The sequence below is a fragment of the Megalops cyprinoides genome, chromosome 20 (genome assembly GCF_013368585.1).
Source record: "Megalops cyprinoides isolate fMegCyp1 chromosome 20, fMegCyp1.pri, whole genome shotgun sequence".
NCBI lineage: Eukaryota > Metazoa > Chordata > Actinopteri > Elopiformes > Megalopidae > Megalops > Megalops cyprinoides.
In genome coordinates, this window is record NC_050602.1 from 17,082,670 (window position 1) to 17,100,499 (window position 17,830).

Consider the following 17,830-nt stretch of genomic DNA (forward strand, 5'->3'; position numbering starts at 1 on the left):
GCTCAAACTTATATACACATCTGAGCTGGAGGAATGAGCACTTTGGCCAGCTGAGCTGTTTGGGAACACCCCCCCCCCCCCCCCACTTAAAATGACCTGTATTTCCAAAAAATTCTAACAATTGCAAGAAAAATACCATTGCCCAGGACCTAGCTCAAGCCCTTCAGATTGGAATGGACAAGTTTATCCTGCTATCAAGTTACTTAGACAAAAGAAATTGTAATGACATGCAAAGTATTTGTATACAAGACAACACCAAATGCTGTTTAACGTTGTGGTGGTCTACTTGCTCTGGTAAAGCTAGAACTTCTAAGAAAAAAAAAACTGATTTCCATCCATGGCATTAGACAACAATTGGCGCTCTCTCTCTCTTAGGACACTGGGGAAAAGTGGACTATGCCAAGAAATGACCCCAGCCTTACTGACCACAGGAGCTGTAGCACAGCTATACTAGGAACCCCCAGGGAGGGTCTGAGGCATAACTACCATTACAGCTTTGCTAGGTCAGTCATACACAGTTTTCATCAGTTATAGAGATATCTAATCTTCTGTCAAAAAGTGCTGTTCCATTGTGATGGGGAAGCGGGAAGTTGTGGCTGACTTGTCAGCTGGGTTTGCTATGAATTTCCACTATTGAGAGCTCCACAGTCAACACAGGGAGGCTTTTCGCAGAAAAACAGAGGTGATAAAATGTTTAGCATAGGTGACAGGAGAGCACTGTGGTCATCTCTGGGGTGAGGGGTAGGAGAATAGAATGACGCATGTTTTGCCTGCCCTGGGGCCCTGCCTCGTCTCTTATGTCACGAATAAGATCCCGCTGTCCAGGAGCTTTTGATGTCCTGTATCCCGTTACCTGGTCACGCTCATCATTAATTTAGCCGGCAGACTCTGGCACAGAGAGACTCTCTTTTGGTCTCAGCCAGCAGCATGCAGCAGGGGTCCAAGAAGAAGAGGAGAGAGCTGGGGCAGATGCAGAACGGGGAGCCCACAAGCCCGCAGGGTACGGAGGGTGCAGGGGAGGCGGCGGCCCAAGGGGTGCAGCCCTCGGCACCCCCACTCCCCTCCTCTCCCCCGCCACCCGCCAGACCGCCACCCTGCCCCAGACCCAAGCTCGTGTTCCACACCCAGCTGGCCCACGGCAGCCCCACGGGCTGCATCCAGGGCTTCACCAACGTCCGGGAGCTGTACGCCAAGATCGCAGAGGTGTTCAACATCTCAGCATCTGAGGTAGGCCCTCTGCTAGGTCTGCTAGGTTTGCTAGGTTTTATGGGGGGGGGGGGGGGGGAGTTCTGTTTCAGCATGTCAGAAACACACAGAAAAGCTAGCTGCTGGCACAGAAAATGTGCTGTGTAATCATTGCATCAACTTTCTGTGATTGTGTAAAGTTGTGAAACAATATCGTCATTTTGTAAGAAGAGGAAAAGAGTTAGTGTCATGAAGTAATCGCAACAGCGATGGCCACAAGGCAGATGATTCAAATGACCTTTGTTTAATTCCTTGTTCATTTACCATTTCCTTATTATTTCGCTTTCACTTGCAGCATTCTGTTCATTATTGTTAATTTGTTTTCATCGTTTTTTGTAATACCTCTTTATCTGTGAGCTATTTTTACCGACATATTTAATGTGTCTTTGCAGTGCTTTATCACAGAATATTGCAATTTTGCCAATGCAGAGGACTCTGTACTTTTATACAAATATGGTTGTATTAGATTAATTTATCAGAGAATGCAGCAAGCTGGCCATGACCAGTATTGCAGTCTTGTCCTCTCTTTTGTTTCTGTAGGGAACATTCCAGAATTCTTAACCCATGCGGTGAATCAGGAGGTTCTTTTGGGGGTAAATTGTTTACATCACATACGTAGAATTTCTGGTTTCTAACTTGTACATGATCATTTAGGGACAGTAAATTAACAGTAAATTTCCTGAAACATTTTACAGTACGGATTTTAAGCTTTGTTGCTGTCTACTTGAAATGCTTTCAAAATTGATTTTATTTTTCATTAAGCATCACACCAGGTTATACATTTATTTATGAAAATAAGTGGTTCGCCCAATGGAAATCTACAATAGCATATGTTTATTTTCTGGATAACTAACAATGCACTCAGAGTATATGTTTAATGAATCAATTCTGAAATGTTTCCAGGTAGGATGACTGTCTTGACATGCTTAGTAATTTCATTTACCATACTTTTTCCATGTTTGTAGATATTTCTTGAGTCACCCAATTCTTGTGATCTTTCTTTGGGACAGAAGTGTGAATAAGGGCTTTATCACAAAACAGAGGTGAAAGGTCTCACAGCCACTTACCATAATTAGCATGTGAGGTTGTCACAGTGACCTGCAGAAACCAGCTGTTATCTTTTTGAAATGGACTTTTCTGGGGGCTGTTATCTCAGTTGTGTTCAGAGGAATTTCCAAGCTGTCAGCTCTCAGCCACAGTCCTTGAAACAGCTGTGTCTTGCTTGAGTATGTTTTAAGTGAGCAGTGCATACAGCCTGTATTTGTCTTGTCTTGCATATGTGTCCTTTTGGTGTGTACTGTGTGTTGCTGTATGTGTGTTGAAGTGGTGGTAAAGACCCACAAAAATGTTAATCTGACATATGGTTCAGTAAATCATATTAGTGCTGAGCAAGAGTAAATATATGACACTTGGCCTTCACTTTGTATATATAGAACTTTTACCTCAACACCTTATGCTAAGAAATTCTTGAGTGTGCGTGTATCTTGGCTGTTTACATTTGGAGTTTAACTGACAAGGGGAGAAAGTTAGGAATTCCTCTTAGTGAGCTATGGCAATATGTCTTTTCATCTCATCCTGCTGTGTTTTTTCAGTAAGAGCCCAGTGCAGGCACACAAGAAGTGAAATACTGCACTATCCTCATTGTGTAGCCCTGACCCCCCCCCAAACACACACACACACACACACACACACACACACACACACAAGCCCACCAAAGTGAGCCGTTGCAGTTTCTATTCCTGGCTGTGTGTGGTGACATTGTGCAAACATCACTCTGCAGTTCCAGCTCAGTTACTGACAAATGCTGGACATTTCTTTTGGCAGTCTCAATTTAAACAGGCAACTAAGCGATTCAAGTTCACAACCAAACTGTGCGACTTCATTAAATGATCTTTAAATCACCCACCTTTCTTCATTACATGACATCACAGTAGGCATGGCTACGGCAGAGCATAGGAGAGAACAATTGATTATACAACACATTTTCCATTGGCCTGAATAGCGGTCACCATGCTTTGTCATAGCATTCAGTGCTCAAGAAAAGAAAAGGACACCATTTTGCTGGCTAGCGTGTTCTCAGAAAGGAAATCCAATTTAATTCAAACTCAAAGTTCAAAATTAAAAACACATTTTCAGAGTGCAGATGCAGGCAGCTGTCATCATGTTTTAGTACAAGAAACAGCATAAAAATTCTGCACCTTCCTTCAGCCTTCCAAGATAAATTTAACTACAGGTCATTCATTGAATAATCTCTTTAGATTAAGTTATCATGTATCTGAGTGATATATTTGTTTAAGGAAGGTGGTGTGTGAAAAATATTCAAATCATCACTCGCAAAAAGGGATTGCCGTAGCCAAAACACCACTAGCCTGTGTGTTTCTCCCCACCTGGTAGATCCTGTTCTGTACTCTGAACTCACACAAGGTGGACATGCAGAAGCTGCTAGGTGGGCAGATTGGTCTGGAAGACTTCATATTCGCCCACGTGAGGGGAGAAACTAAAGAGGTGGAGGTCACAAAGACTGAGGATGCACTGGGCCTGACCATCACAGACAATGGAGCGGGATACGCTTTCATCAAGGTAGTGGCTTCCATCAAGGTAGAGACACCTTTAAGAGGCACCTAGACTGGTTCTAAGAGAAACTCAAAGTCAGAGAAAGTGGCTGCTTTGACATACCAAGCAATTGTAAATGAATCTCATAGAGGGACATCAGCTTTGTGCTTAGAACGTCACTGGCAGTAACATCTCCATAATTTTTTTCTGCTGTTTGACACCTCCTAGAAAACTTCAGTTTTATTTTATTTTGAGGTAGCATTTCAGATACTAGATGTGCATGTTAATTCATAAAGACAAATAAAACAGATATTTATTATAACATTATTTTTTTTATTATTATTACTATTATTTATATGGATGACATCTATGAATATTATCGATTAAAAAATACAACACGGTACTACAATACAGTAGTATTATGAATGCTCACATTTAATGGGGTCTGACTGGCTGGTTGTTCACCTGACTGCCTGTACCAATGTTACCATGTAAACAGAGGATAAAGGAGGGCAGCACCATTTACAGGATGGACACAGTGAACGTGGGCGACCACATAGAGGCCATCAACGACCAGAGTATTGTGGGCTGCCGGCATTACGAGGTGGCCAAGATGCTAAAGGAGCTGCCTAGAGGAGATGCCTTCACACTTCGGTTGGTGGAGCCCAAGAAGGCCTTTGGTGAGCAGGCACCCAAATACAACAAACTTCTCTGAGGCCTCTGTAGGTCCTACTAACCTGTAGAATATATAACAGTCACCATGTCTGGATTTCAGACACTTATTACATTCATTACATACTGTTGCTTAAATACAGCACTTGAAGGAAGTGCAGTGTTTATTTTCCCTTCTTTCATTTTACTCTTTAACTTTCAGAAGATTATATACATAATAAATTCTGCATTATATGTATGTACACATATTTCATTGAAAATCTTTTGCTCATTGGTTTAAATTAACTATGGCAAGAGGAACTGTAATCTGCCTGAGCAGTGATGCTGTGAAAAACACCTCCAATGTACAAGATGGTTATAAGCTGAGAGAGATCTAGAGACCTCAAACAGGTACAGATCAGCTCTGTCTGAAGAGTGCAAGAGTGCATTACCTGTGCATAGAGATATCAACTTTTACAGAAACAGTGCCACGCTGTGGCTATTTGCAGCCTAGCAATGCAATAGGAGGAAAAAAAAGAAAATTGCTGCATGTAATGAAGTACATGAAAAGGAAGGAAAATATGAAATCTGATAATTCAACTCCCTGTAATATCAACAGATGTGGAGACAGGAAGTTTGCTCCTTTTGCTCATCCAGCATTTTTCAAGAGAATGAGTGATCAGAGCATCTTTATTCAAAACTGTAATTACATATTTAATGTTCATGTGCAGCAGTTTGCCGTCGAGTTTGCCAGGGCTCTGGAACAGAAAGAGTTACACAGTGTACTGCATATTCCATCCTCTCTTCCATATTCCTTCAAATGTAAGAGAATCAAATAATCTATTTGCAATCAATTAACGCTCCTATCAAATAAGTGGAGAAGCTAAACACTCTGAGAGTAGTAAACAGCTGGCGATGTGGGTGTAATCACACTGCTGTCTCTCACCGGTTCTCACTAATTCTCATGAACATTGTCAGCCTGCCTCAAATAAAAATAAACCTCAAGACAGAACAACCACATTTCAGTTTTAAGTGAAGTTACTCTCCTTACTTAACTCCTGAGAGATGAAAAAAAAAAAAATCATCTGCTACTTCGCTAGATGGAATGTGATGGAGTTTTTGCATGCAATGGCTGTAGTGATCCTTCTAAGAAAAGGCAACGTCCCTCGCAATGAGGATTTCAGCGAAAATAGGGCCTCACATTCTTACTCAGCCTGCAGCCGTTTCACACATCGGTGCTGCAATCACTGATCTGTTCAGATAGAGAGAACATAACACAATGGGACCTTAGGCCATCTCCTTGCAATCTGTTTCCTTCTTTCAACAAACTTCCTACACCCAGATGAAGCTAGCATTGCAACAGAGTACACATGGTGTCCTGCAGGACACAAAATCCCCAGGCCCCCCCTGCATACGCTTTCTGGTCCCCTGCATGGCACATATGTGGCTATTAAGTCCTGCTGCAGGGCCACTGATACTTACTCAACAACTGCTCCCTAAAACCCGGAGGGGGATCACATTTCCATGTATTCTACATTCTTCACACGGCTCTTTCTATTATGAGACAAAAGTTCTGGAGGGTCATGGCACGCTGATCGATGCTAAGCGCCTGTAGACATGCTAAGTGACTGCAGCACAGCAGAGCCAAGCTCAGAGTTGAGGGCTCATGGCATTGTGGGGGGGGGGAGTCAGTGCTCACTGCTGTTTCTCTTTGCCATTATCTGGCAGACATGATTGGCCAGAGGATGAGGGCGCCCAAGTCCGGCGAGGGGAAGGTGACAAGTGGGAGGGAGACGCTCCGGCTGAGGTCCAAGGGGACCGTCTCTGTACAAGAAGCGGTGAGTTTGCGCACAGGCACATGCACACACTCACATACAGAAACACACACAGACACACAAGGGTTGTGCACATGTATGGCTTGAACAACGTCATGCTCACACTCATTGGTCTAGGAGTGTGGTTAGCCTGGCCTGATGCTGTTGCTCATTCAGCAAGAATGGATACACTTCTGTTCTTTTGTGCTGGAAGTTGGTCTGGATAAGAGCGTCTGCTAAATAAATGTAATTTGATGTATGCATACATGCATTACATTTACATTTATTCATTTGGCAGATGCTTTTATCCAAAGTGACTTACAAGTGAGACAGAGTACAGTACAAAGTGCAACACATGCACCTTACACTGGGGCCATCCTGCTCACGTAAGCAACAGGGCTTGTGTTTTCGTCCGCCTCAGGTGATCACCAGCTGTCTTCATTGACTGACTTAACCAATCACAACTGTCTACATCACAATAGTATGCGCAGGGAAGCAAGGGATGGAGCTCACAGGAACATGACTAAGCAATTAATCAACCCATAATTAATTATTGTACAATGATTTCATGAGACAACCTTAACAAAGGAAAAGTTACAGATGAGTTCAGATCCAATTTCAAACAATTTAAGTCATACTACACATAACAAAGAAATACCAAATATGCCTTAGCCATAGAATCAATGAGATATGATCAGTATATGATCTGAGAAAGAACCATGTATTAATGGGACATCTTTCAGTTACATGCAGTATGATAATATATCATTCTTAGAATATCATTTAAACAGGTTTTTAATGAAAGTCCGAAAAATATACACATACACGCACAAAAAACCATCCCCTTACTGCACATTCAGCAAAAGGCCATCTTACATGCTTTAAGAATATAACTAATCTCTGATTTATTGGCTTTAAATGATCTCCAATTAACATCTAAGCCATAATTATTGAAGTTAAACACCAGTGGGTTGAGTCATGACACTGTTTTCCCTCTCAGCCCAACGAGCTCGAGGAGAGTGCCACAAAGAAAGTGGATGACCTGCTGGAGAGTTACATGGGCATCCGGGACCTGGAGCTGGGTGAGGCAGATTTTGCCACTTTTCTTTGGCACAGAAACAAATTATCTCTGTTTTTCCATAAACCGTTAGAGATCTTTTCCTTACAAGGGAACGCTGTGAGACTCCACCCACAGCGAATTCACCCCCAAAAAACATGCGAATACTAGACAGAGAACTGGTGGTGCAGTGACTCAGTGTCTGAACAAAATGTGGACAGAATTATACCTATTACAGCGAGGAATGTTAGCCCCAGCTCTTCCAGTAATCCCTGTTTAGCTGTGGATTTAAATCTCCATCTTTTCTCTCTCTCTGCAGAGCAAGTCTATTTAAGAACAGTGGCTTCTCTCCACAAAAAAGCCACTCTTTGGGAGTAACAAAAAAACATAGTCACAGTCACATATTCAAATGAATTTCATAACTGTTTTCATTTGCAGAGCAGCCTGAGATGTTCAGTCATGATGACCTTTGAATGACCAGACGAAGTTAGACAGCATATCCTATAATCGCACATGAAGCACCTATAGCTCCAGATTAGTGCAGCCACAAGCAATGATACACTATAAAGTGCAGATGGCTGACATTAGGCACCTTGAGTGATTCCATAAGAAAGGAACACCCAGGAAAAGAATTTGGTTGGTCAACCATTTAAAAACCTGCCTGGTGAGAGCCACTGACTTGGTATCTGTCTGGTGAGTCCAGCTAACAAGTTTTCCATGCCGGCACACAATTTCATTCCTCTAAGGACCCGCCTTATTATAACAAGATTGATTTGATTCTGGCGTGGAGACACAATGCAACAATCACAGCTATCCAAAATTAATTTTTCATAGGTGAACTTTGGTTTGGGAAACATACATGAACCCAAGCCTCATGCTCAAACATTCCCTGAGATTTTTCCAGAAAACATAAAAATACATATTTAGTTCCAGTGACAAAATATGTGTTAAATGACAATATACGGTATGGTTAAAGTACAGATATTTTTATGGAACAGCCCTTTAAGGTACGTCTTTGAACTTTAATTACAGCTGAAGGTATAAGGTGCAATGGCTGGTTGGCTGCCACTGACACTCACAGGACGGCAAATCTCTCTTGCAGCATGCACCATTGTGGAGGCAGGCAAAGGCAAGCAGAACCCGGACGATTTCGCCAAGGCTCTGGACTCTGTGATAGGGGACTTCGGTTTCCCGGATGTGTTCTTGTTCGAAGTGTGGGGCGCCATCGGGGGAGTGAAGAGCGAACAAGGATAGAGGTGGCGCTATGCCCCTGGCTGTTCCTTTGTGACCAGTGTTAAAACGATTGAGAGGACAGGTCTCCTAATGTCAATTCCCAATGTCCACTCCCAGTGTTAACTCACCGTCACAAAAATGATTGCATGGAATAATTCTTTTATAACACAGAATGCATACCCAGGTAGTGCACAAGTGACAAACAACACAGTTTAGGACAACAGAGGATTCATGATGCATCCAGGTCACTTTCTTAATGAGGCTAATTGTGTCCGTCGCTTTCTGATGAGCTGTGGGACACAATAATCTCTGAACACACACCCACGGACAGAAAGGCAGACACTTTGAGTTCATGTAAATGAAATGAGCAAAGCAATCGCACCAACCTTTGCTCAACTTCACTAATCACGACACCAGACTGCATACAGCAGGGAAGAATAGGGATAACATATGTGGTCAAAGGAGAAGCAGGGACTAAACCACAGAGGAGATGGGGTGCTGAAGAACAACACAATGCATTGCACTGAAACCATTAAACACGCCCAAGACAATGTAGGCCTAGCCAGACTTTTACAATAACATGCATCATAGTCATCAGAGGTCACCATTTAAAGGTATATGTTACAGAGGTCTTCTAGCACGGAGTCCAGATGAATCACTAATGAGTCACTGATGTCACCTTTGCTCCCTCATGTTGCAACAGTAAATGAATGTAAACTGCTCTGGAAAACCACACCTCTCCATCTGGAGACGCTCCCTCATTCCAGGCTAAACACCATCATTTTGGGCAAACTCCGCCTGCACGCATCTTAAGCCACCCACATCTGAGTTCACTTAGCGGTGAGAGAGATTCACAACCCTGGGAAGCAGAGGAGCCATTTACTATAGACGCTACTAGGAGATTTACTAGATCAAATGAGGTGAAGTAAAACATTAGTACCCCATTTGGGATTTAAACCAGTGGTCCTAAAGTCCTGAAATTCCAGACCTATCACCCAAGCACCACACACTGGCCTATGCATACCATTGCTTTAGTAACCTCTGTGGGCTTCTGTTCTTCAGAAAAAAAAAATTAGCCGGTACTTTGGAGCCTGCATGATTTGGAGTAATCACAAGGAAAAACATCTGGGCATAGAAAAAATACGCAGCCATTTCAATATTTAATGGGAAAAGTCTGTGAACAGGATTCCCACAATAAAGAACGAAGGGCAGAGTAATACATCACCAGCAAAATCCTTGCATATGTTCTTTGCAAGGGAGTGCCGAATCAAAGCCATCCTTACGTGAGTTATGAGAATTTCTGGCAAACTTCACCATCAAAGCAAACAGCTATGGATTCCTACTGTTGGTCATTCTTCCCCGCAGCCAGATGAAATGAAGGTCTTTGCTTCATAGTTCATTAAACAGACTTCTCATTTTTACAAAGAATGTGATTTAGGTCTGCACTGTATTGATCTAAGTAAGTAATATAAGCTGTGTTCAGTGCTTTGGTCTAAACTTTTAGGAATGAATTTAAGATCTTCTTAATTTAAGATCTGTTCTTTTTCCAGTGTTCAACAAAAAAGTATTAAGTTCTATGAATGTTGAAATAAACAGCAAATTTGTACAAAACAGATATGAAACGTTTAGATTTGTTACAATTAAGTACAAACACACATTGTAGCTAGACTGAGTATAGTTCTTAATCTTGCGGTGTTAATCATATAGCGGGTTTTTGTATATACATTTACTCATCATGAGTCTGTTTTTTTGCCTGTGTATGCATGCAGATGTAAATATTGCTGTTATTGGTGTGTAAAATTTGTGTGTGCAGGAATATATCGTGTGTTTATTTTTCTGTGTAATCACAACACAGAATGTCAATCAAATTATTGCAAGGGCTGGACTGTACAGTAGGTGGCCAAGTATTGTATTAATAGGTTGTTAGTTTTTACACTGTGTGCTGAACTGCATGATACTGTATGAAAACCTGAGTTTGTAAGACACCTATCACATTGCATTCTTACAAATTGTTAAAAAAGGCATGAAAGACTATTGGTCAAGCCTCAGTTTCAACAGAGTGTTTTTGGTGTGTTCAGATCGCATCACATCTATGCAATAAAACAAGAGACACGAATGACATTTTATTTTCAAATATCTAAAACTGCACACATTTACGCATGCAACACTTTATTTTTAGGCTGAGAAATATCTATGGGGATCTGAGGGAGAATTCACGAGGGAGATGACTGTTTAAACTATCTGGTCTGTATACAGTCATGATCGGCGTGAGAATATTCTTCTGAAGGAGCGTGCTCACTGTAAAACTATTTTATGATGACATTCTGCTCCAAGCTGGGGAATAGATTTTAATGCCCCCCTTCAAAAAAGGATACATTTACTAAGACTGTTACCAATTAGAACAATTATTTTAGTTATAATAAGGACATTAATGACGTGCCTCAGATACATAACGAGATTAGCGCATAACATATTCTACCCATGAAATGAATGCATTCATAAATGCATGTAGTCTCTTTTTATTTATTGCTAAAATGAAATCATATTTACGGGCCTTGTCAAAATCTTTATGGCTAAAGAGGAATATAAATGAATCCCTTACTATCTTAAAATATACTGATAGAGCTATCAGTCTTACCCACTTGGGAGATTTAGTTTTTTTAACGCCTAGCCAACCTGTGCCTTTCCCTGTCATCCACAATCCAAGGCATTAAACATGGACAAGATGGAGGGAAGTATTTCCTGGTAGAGAAATATGTGAAATACTCTCTCTAGCTATTCTCTAGGGAGAGGTGGTGGGAGATAGAGTGAAGGGCAAGATGTGAGGTACTGGGAAAGGAAATTACTGGAGGAGAAATGTCTGGGAGAGCAGACATGTATGCTTACAGTTGTAACATTTTACCACACCCCCAATGTGGTCAGCATTATTAGCGTGAAAATGTACAGTAACTTCTCCAAGAAAAAGTTAAAGAGGTATGTAAATTACAGGTCATATAAACATGGATCTAATTTCTTTTAAAATGTGTACCTTGAATAGGAATGATACTTGTGAGATATACGTAACAATCATTTCTGTAAGCCAATATAACTAGTCATATAAGTGCATAACAACAGAACAGATGTAATTGACCTGTTAATTGTCAACTGAAATGATGACTTGGGGAGAAATTTGAACTTCTCTGTGAGCAGATCAGGTTCTGTATGATTAAGAACAAAAAATAATCAAGAGTCTATACTGTAAAGTGATGGCAAGAAATCACCACACTTAAGTTCCTTTCTTCAACACAGTAAACATACAGTATTCATTAAAGCTTTTCATTAAGATCGATCACTTTAGCATATGGTGAAAATCGGCTGAGTGATGCCTTTCTGAGAATAAATACAGACACTTACTAAAAACGCATGCTGAAAAACAAAAGTTGATTGTATCCATTGTACCAGAAAAAAATCGTGGCAATCCTGGAAGGCCCATGCTTGGCTCATGTGCATTGCACTAGTGGCTCCGCCATTCAGACGAACATCAGTCCATGGACCACAGAGAGCAGCTCTGTGGCAACTGCACAGTGCTGCAAAGCTCCTGTGGAACGGCAGTTCATCTGTCTCATTTCTACCCAGGCCAGCAGGGTCAGCAGGACAGTTCAGGGTCAGTGCAGATCAGGGTCAGTGTCATCACAGATTCCCAGCAAGCTGAGTTTGATAACTCCAAAATAAAATGATGGGAACATGATGGGAACTGTAAAAGTTAAAGATGAAGGGTTGGGTATGATGGGACAAGTCAGGACGCTGGAGGAATGGGCGTGCCCTCATCGCATGGAGCCTCTCCTCTATGTACGGGCTCCCCTCCCAGTGACGGGCGTGTCAGTCTCCTCAGGGAGGCAGTGAAGGCTGGGTACAGGCTTATGGTGGAGCCGCGGGACCACTCCCTCGACGGGGCGATGCGCCTCAAGACAGCTCGGCGGAACAGGATGTAGACCCAGGGGTCCAGGATCTGGTTGCAGGTGGCAAAGCGGAGCCACAGCAGCAGGTATTTGACCTGGAGACGACTCCCTGTTAGCACAGTCTGTGCAATGAACACCTGCAGAGAGGCCCAGGAAAGTTAAATCAGCTATCTGTGTACGTGTGTGCACACACGCACACGCACACACGCACACACGTGCACACACACGCACACACGCGCACGCACATGCACAAATGGATGAACACCGCGCGTGCGCGCACACACACACACACACACACACGCAATGACAATACACTCAGGGACCATCATTTTAGGTTAGAGCAAGTCCCCTGTGGCAGTTGTAGTCTTGACTGCAATGCGGTCTTTCTCCCACAGTCATCGACATGAATGGCTATTCCCCAGGAACGAACACATTTTTTTCCAGAACATCTCCCTATGGAAAGTCCAGCTGCCTCCTCCTGTCTTTCCATGAGGTCATAACACAATGACAAATCATGTATACAAATCCTACTCACAAACACAATACTGCGTCAAAATGACTGCAATTTGTTTGTACGGTTAGGCAAGTTTGCATCTGGAATGATAAACAGATATAGTTATAATGACTTCATCCCATGATGTCAGTGGTGGCAAGGCAAAATTCTCCATTCACAATGGATGGACCAATGCATGATGTGATCCAAGAAATCAAATTTTGAAACGATATTAGAATTATCCTGTTGCTCTAATAAAAGGAGTTTGCAACATCCAGCCCACTGAAAAATCAAATCAAATACGTTTCTAACTTTGACAATGCTATATGAGAAGATCTGAAGTTACGCTGGCGTCTTTTTGTCTCTTTGACTTCAAATTTCCAAAGCTTGCCTCCAGCAAGCAAACTAAATCAACAGTGCACAAACACTACAGCTAAGAGGGTAACCTTCAAAAAAATACAAGTGTTATATGTGTGACAGCTGGAAGCCTGTTATGTCGGAGTCACAACAGGTTTCTGTGTCGTTAGGTGACAGCGTCACCGTGTGGGGTTACGTGCTGGAGGGCTGAGATCTTAGCACACGTAGCACCTCTGTAAACACTGCCCTGTAAACACTGGCAGTGGGAGATGAATACTCCAGCTGTGAGTCTGAGTCATGACAGCTCGCTCTGTGTCTTCATATTGTGTTCTGAAAACTGGCATGCCTTCATCGCATAACAGCTCAAAAACAGGCATACATGCTCAGTCCCAAGCAGCATGACAGGCTCCATAGGCTCTAAATGAAAGTGCTGTCAATTTGCTGGATTCACTGAAATGTGAATGTGTATGATTTGAGTCGAATACATTTTACCATTTCGTACCCATGTGACATTCCTATCTGTGAATGCATTGCTTTAAATGTGAAATTGCTTTGTAGTATGCTGAGCTGCAAGTTATACTCTTAAAATAATCTTATTATAACTGCATGGTTTCAGCTATATTGTCCCAATAGACAAATCATAAAACATTGACAGCAATCCAAAGAAATTAATTCACGCTCGTACCAATCAAAAATGAATCACATTTTAATGTGTGAAAAATTCCAAAGAACGGTTGGTTGATTGAACGGTTGATTGGTAACTTTTCTCAGATAATTCACTTTAAGCTGCATCCTTAAATAAACCATTGTGTGAAACAGTAAATGCCTTAAACATGTAGATTGTGCACTCACCAGCAGGGGGCACCAGCAGATGGAGGCAATGATCATGATCCCGATGAGCTGTCCCATCATCTCAGCTTCATGGTTCCTGCGGCGCTGCATGGCCTCCTGGCCACAGCACACCCTCAGCAGTGTCACCACACTCACTGTGTTCAGCAGGAAGGATGCGGCCAGCGAAAGCAGACCCACCAAGGAGAAGACCAGGCAGAAGATCAGGTCAAGGGGCTTGGAACTGATGTTGATGAAGCACCAGGACCCAGGAACCTGCATGTGGTAGCTGCCCAGCCCTCCTAGAGGCAGCAAGCTGATGCAGCCAGCAAAAACCCATACCATCACTACGGTCAACAGGGCCCGGCTCTTGGACATGTTGGTGGAGCGGGAGAAGGGTTGGTTGATGCCCATGAAACGTTCAACTGCCATGGAAGCTCCCAGCAGCAGGGGGCACAGCCCATAGAAGACCATGGACATGCCCATGAAGTTGCAGAAGTGGCAGTGCGGGTCCAGCTCACGCCAGTTGAAGCGCGTGGCGTGGAAGGAGACCACGATCGAACCCGTGACCAGCAGCCCCATGAAGTCAGTCACCACCAGGCCAGAGAGGAAGATGAGAAAGGAGCAGCGTGAGCGACTCTGGGCCCGCTGGTAGGCCTTGATCAAAACTATGAAGGCAAACAGGTTAGAGCTGAGGCCTAGCCCACTGAAGATAGCAGAGAAGTAGGCGGAGGCAATGGTGTGGTTGTATTTGAAAGGTGGGCTGTTTATGGAGAAGCATATAGGAGTCGTCTCATTGTCTGACGAGGCTGACCTATCCATACTGGCAGTTAGTAGATTTTAACAACTTCCAGAGAAATAAGACTGTGTTCCATTCAATCGTATGCAGTTCCCCATGTGTGTCACCCTAAAAAAGAGAGAGTGTGTTACATTTATATTCAAATAAATATATTTACTTTTTTGTAACAAAAATTTCTCCTGAATTTTTCCTGCATTGCATACAGATCAAAAACTGAGACGTTGACGCCTCCTAAAATTTTGGATTGTAAGGCAAACGCACTTCAAACAACGCTATGATCACGCCAGCACTGGGAGGTGCACTAACTATGAAAGCATGCGGTAATTAAGTCCAGGATGTCAGTTTCTTGACTTCCTGTCAAAAGGTTACAGAGGCAGTGACGTAAAAAACATTAGATATGGACAGTGATTACATTCCAAGCTGGTGCCGAGCTGCTATCCACCCCTTTTAGGAAGTAAGAAGAGAACCAGAACACCAATCAATGTTGCTCAGCAGAGTAAGGCAAAGTCAGCAGACTTCTTTGGCTCCAAAGCAATGCTTCAAAGTCTGTTTGTAAGTCTGTTTTTAAGGCTCAGGCCAAATCCAGCATCTCGGACTCAATCCAGAAATGCAGCGGACTTTATGCCGCTTGATAAGATGTAGTCATAGCCACTTTCGCAGGACCCTTTTTACAGGACAAGCCTCTTGGGGTGAGTTTAGAAGTGCTGTAAAATTTATAGCATAAACAGGAAACCAAATGAAGGACAACCAAACAATTAACATTCCCTTTTCTGGTGTTAGTCCTTAGCAATTTGAGTTGCAAATAAACAGCATTAAACAAAATGGAGAAAAATGGAGAGAAAGTGTTTTTATAGTAAATCCCGCTCTAAGCTATGATCCCCACAAATCCCGTATACCAATAACTGAAATTACAAGCTGTAAGCCATATTGAAGTTCTCTACATACATTCAAGACAACTTGAAAATACTGGGCTATTTCAGTGCACTACTTTGAGGCACAGCGCAAAAAAAACGGAGGAAACGGATTATGACCCTACTGTATGAACCTGTTAAATGCGTTATTAGTTAATTATTTTTTGATAGCATGTATAATTTTTTCAAAGTACATGTACTATGTAACATTTCAACACTTCAGTGTTCACAACTTAGGACAAATGAAACTGTAATGGCGATTTAAGGTTTAAATTAATATTTAGGATAATAACCGTTTCCACCATAATATTTCATTCAATAGTCCAAAGCATTGTAATTGCTATGTATCACACAATTGCTTAACTAAAGCAGGCACTTACGGATAACAGTTTAACGAGGCATAGCTCTTTAACTCAAATACAAACAGAGGGAGAGAAGAAAAACAGAAGGAGTGAGTGGCAAAATGAATACATAAAAGAGAAAGCTACCTTACATCTGTCAGCAGTCCCGTGTTGGTCTTCCAAAGTAAATGAAGTGCAGCCACTCTCCCTTCAGAGTTATAGCTGCAGACCAGCTGTTCACTTGAGTAGTCCCTCTACCAATGCACCGACAGCAACCCTGTGTAATGCCGACAAAAGGGATAGCCCCGAGCTGTCTGCCTTTTTTTTTTTATCAGGACGTAACTGTTTTCTGTGAGAAATGGGACAGTGGACTGGTGATGTGGCAAGCACTGCAACTCAAACATAAGATGGATATCAGGAAGACCACCAGTATTGCAACATCCAGGAACTCTGGGAGCACTTCCAGCAACCAATAGAAAAAAAAACTACAGTGGGTTTCTTCATGTCTTCCAGAAATTTTGTTTCATTTTGACAGAGTCTTTGGGATGCTGCATGTATTTTTTTTAAAAAAATGAGAGAAGCGATATTTATTCTTGCATACAGAATACACAGAATCATGTTCAACATAAAAGAAAAAGAAACAAATTCCACTATTTGGCGGCCAAACAAGTCACAGAGTGGATACGCATTAAGGCTGAGCTCCACAGCCATTTACAGTAAGTGACTGCCTTTGAAGCAGGGAGTACAGACAACTGGACTCCATGCACATTTAAAAATGTTTTCCAGAGCTCTTTATTACAGAGGCACGCATTACATTTGATGGTCATTTGACTACTTGACATTAATGGATGCAATGGTCCATAAGACCCAGCCACTACAACATGCATGCTCAGTTACCATTTCTAATTGTGACTTTCCTGTCAATCATTAAGGTACTTCCCCAGCTAAATATTTACGAGTCTTTGTGCAAGCACACAAACTCAGTCTTCACAACGTATGGACAACATACTGTGAGGTAAAGTGATTCATATACAAAACATACTGATACAGAAAGATTTATTTGCCTATACCATTTGTTCATTCAACATTGTCCTGTTGTCATTTTAGCTACAAGTGGAACATTTACATTGTGCTGATGTGAAACACGTTTACTTATTGTTTTCAAATAAACAGTATTTATTTATCAAACCTCTTACTGTCTATGGAGCTTATCAATATGTTTTTGGTGGTGGGGTGAAGGTTTGAATCATAAAGTCACATCATAGTTTGCAACCATCCCTGGGGAATGGACATGTACAGCCTCAAATATTAAATAAAGCAGCAAGAATAATATTCAAGTTGTCAAAGTGTTGTAGCATTACTGTTCATTGTGTCTGGTGTATTTTCTTTACCTCCAGACAGCCACAGAGCTTAATTTACCCATGTTATTAGTTATATCAATTACACCACAGTTACTGTTTGCTACAGAAAATTTCAGGAGTAACATACAGATTTTCATGGACACTATGTGGCACTTAAAATAAATTACCTTCCAGCGGGGGATCTGGGATTGGCCTAAGAATTTTGGTCACGTGTATACATGTTGTCTCCAGAACAGGAAGCAAAGTAGA

The 17,830-nt window shown here is 42.0% G+C and overlaps 2 protein-coding genes across 3 annotated transcripts; one reads left to right on the forward strand and one right to left on the reverse strand.

Moving 5' to 3' along the window:
• The first annotated feature begins 927 nt into the window (after positions 1 to 927).
• LOC118795387 (PDZ domain-containing protein GIPC3-like) lies at positions 928 to 8,782 on the forward strand. The gene is made up of 6 exons (XM_036553846.1): positions 928 to 1,227; positions 3,640 to 3,825; positions 4,298 to 4,478; positions 6,178 to 6,287; positions 7,264 to 7,345; positions 8,423 to 8,782. Exons 1-6 carry the CDS (start codon positions 928 to 930, stop codon positions 8,572 to 8,574), a joined length of 1,011 nt encoding a protein of 336 aa, XP_036409739.1. The 3' UTR covers positions 8,575 to 8,782.
• Positions 8,783 to 10,248: 1,466 nt separating this feature from the next.
• On the reverse strand, positions 10,249 to 16,671 carry LOC118795695 (thromboxane A2 receptor-like). 2 transcript variants are annotated; one of them, XM_036554376.1, is made up of 3 exons: positions 16,373 to 16,671; positions 14,194 to 15,076; positions 10,249 to 12,628 (listed from the first exon to the last, which is right to left on the reverse strand). In XM_036554376.1, exons 2-3 carry the CDS (start codon positions 14,989 to 14,991, stop codon positions 12,329 to 12,331), a joined length of 1,098 nt encoding a protein of 365 aa, XP_036410269.1. In that variant the 5' UTR covers positions 14,992 to 15,076; positions 16,373 to 16,671; the 3' UTR covers positions 10,249 to 12,328. The 2 variants fall into 2 exon arrangements, with proteins under 2 accessions (XP_036410269.1, XP_036410268.1); XM_036554375.1 differs by having other exon boundaries at positions 16,368 to 16,671.
• Positions 16,672 to 17,830: the final 1,159 nt, after the last annotated feature.

What these genes read in the sequence shown, in the direction of transcription:
- LOC118795387 (XM_036553846.1), top strand. Translation starts at nt 928, where the DNA reads ATGCAGCAGGGGTCCAAGAAGAAGAGGAGAGAGCTGGGGCAGATGCAG. An exon ending in GGAGCCCAAGAAGGCCTTTG is followed by an intron (nt 4,479 to 6,177) that starts GTGAGCAGGCAC and finishes ATTATCTGGCAG; the next exon opens with ACATGATTGGCCAGAGGATG. An exon ending in CCGTCTCTGTACAAGAAGCG is followed by an intron (nt 6,288 to 7,263) that starts GTGAGTTTGCGC and finishes TTTCCCTCTCAG; the next exon opens with CCCAACGAGCTCGAGGAGAG.
- LOC118795695 (XM_036554376.1), bottom strand. Translation starts at nt 14,991, where the DNA reads ATGGATAGGTCAGCCTCGTCAGACAATGAGACGACTCCTATATGCTTC. An exon ending in TCTGCTGGTGCCCCCTGCTG is followed by an intron (nt 12,629 to 14,193) that starts GTGAGTGCACAA and finishes GCCTCTCTGCAG; the next exon opens with GTGTTCATTGCACAGACTGT.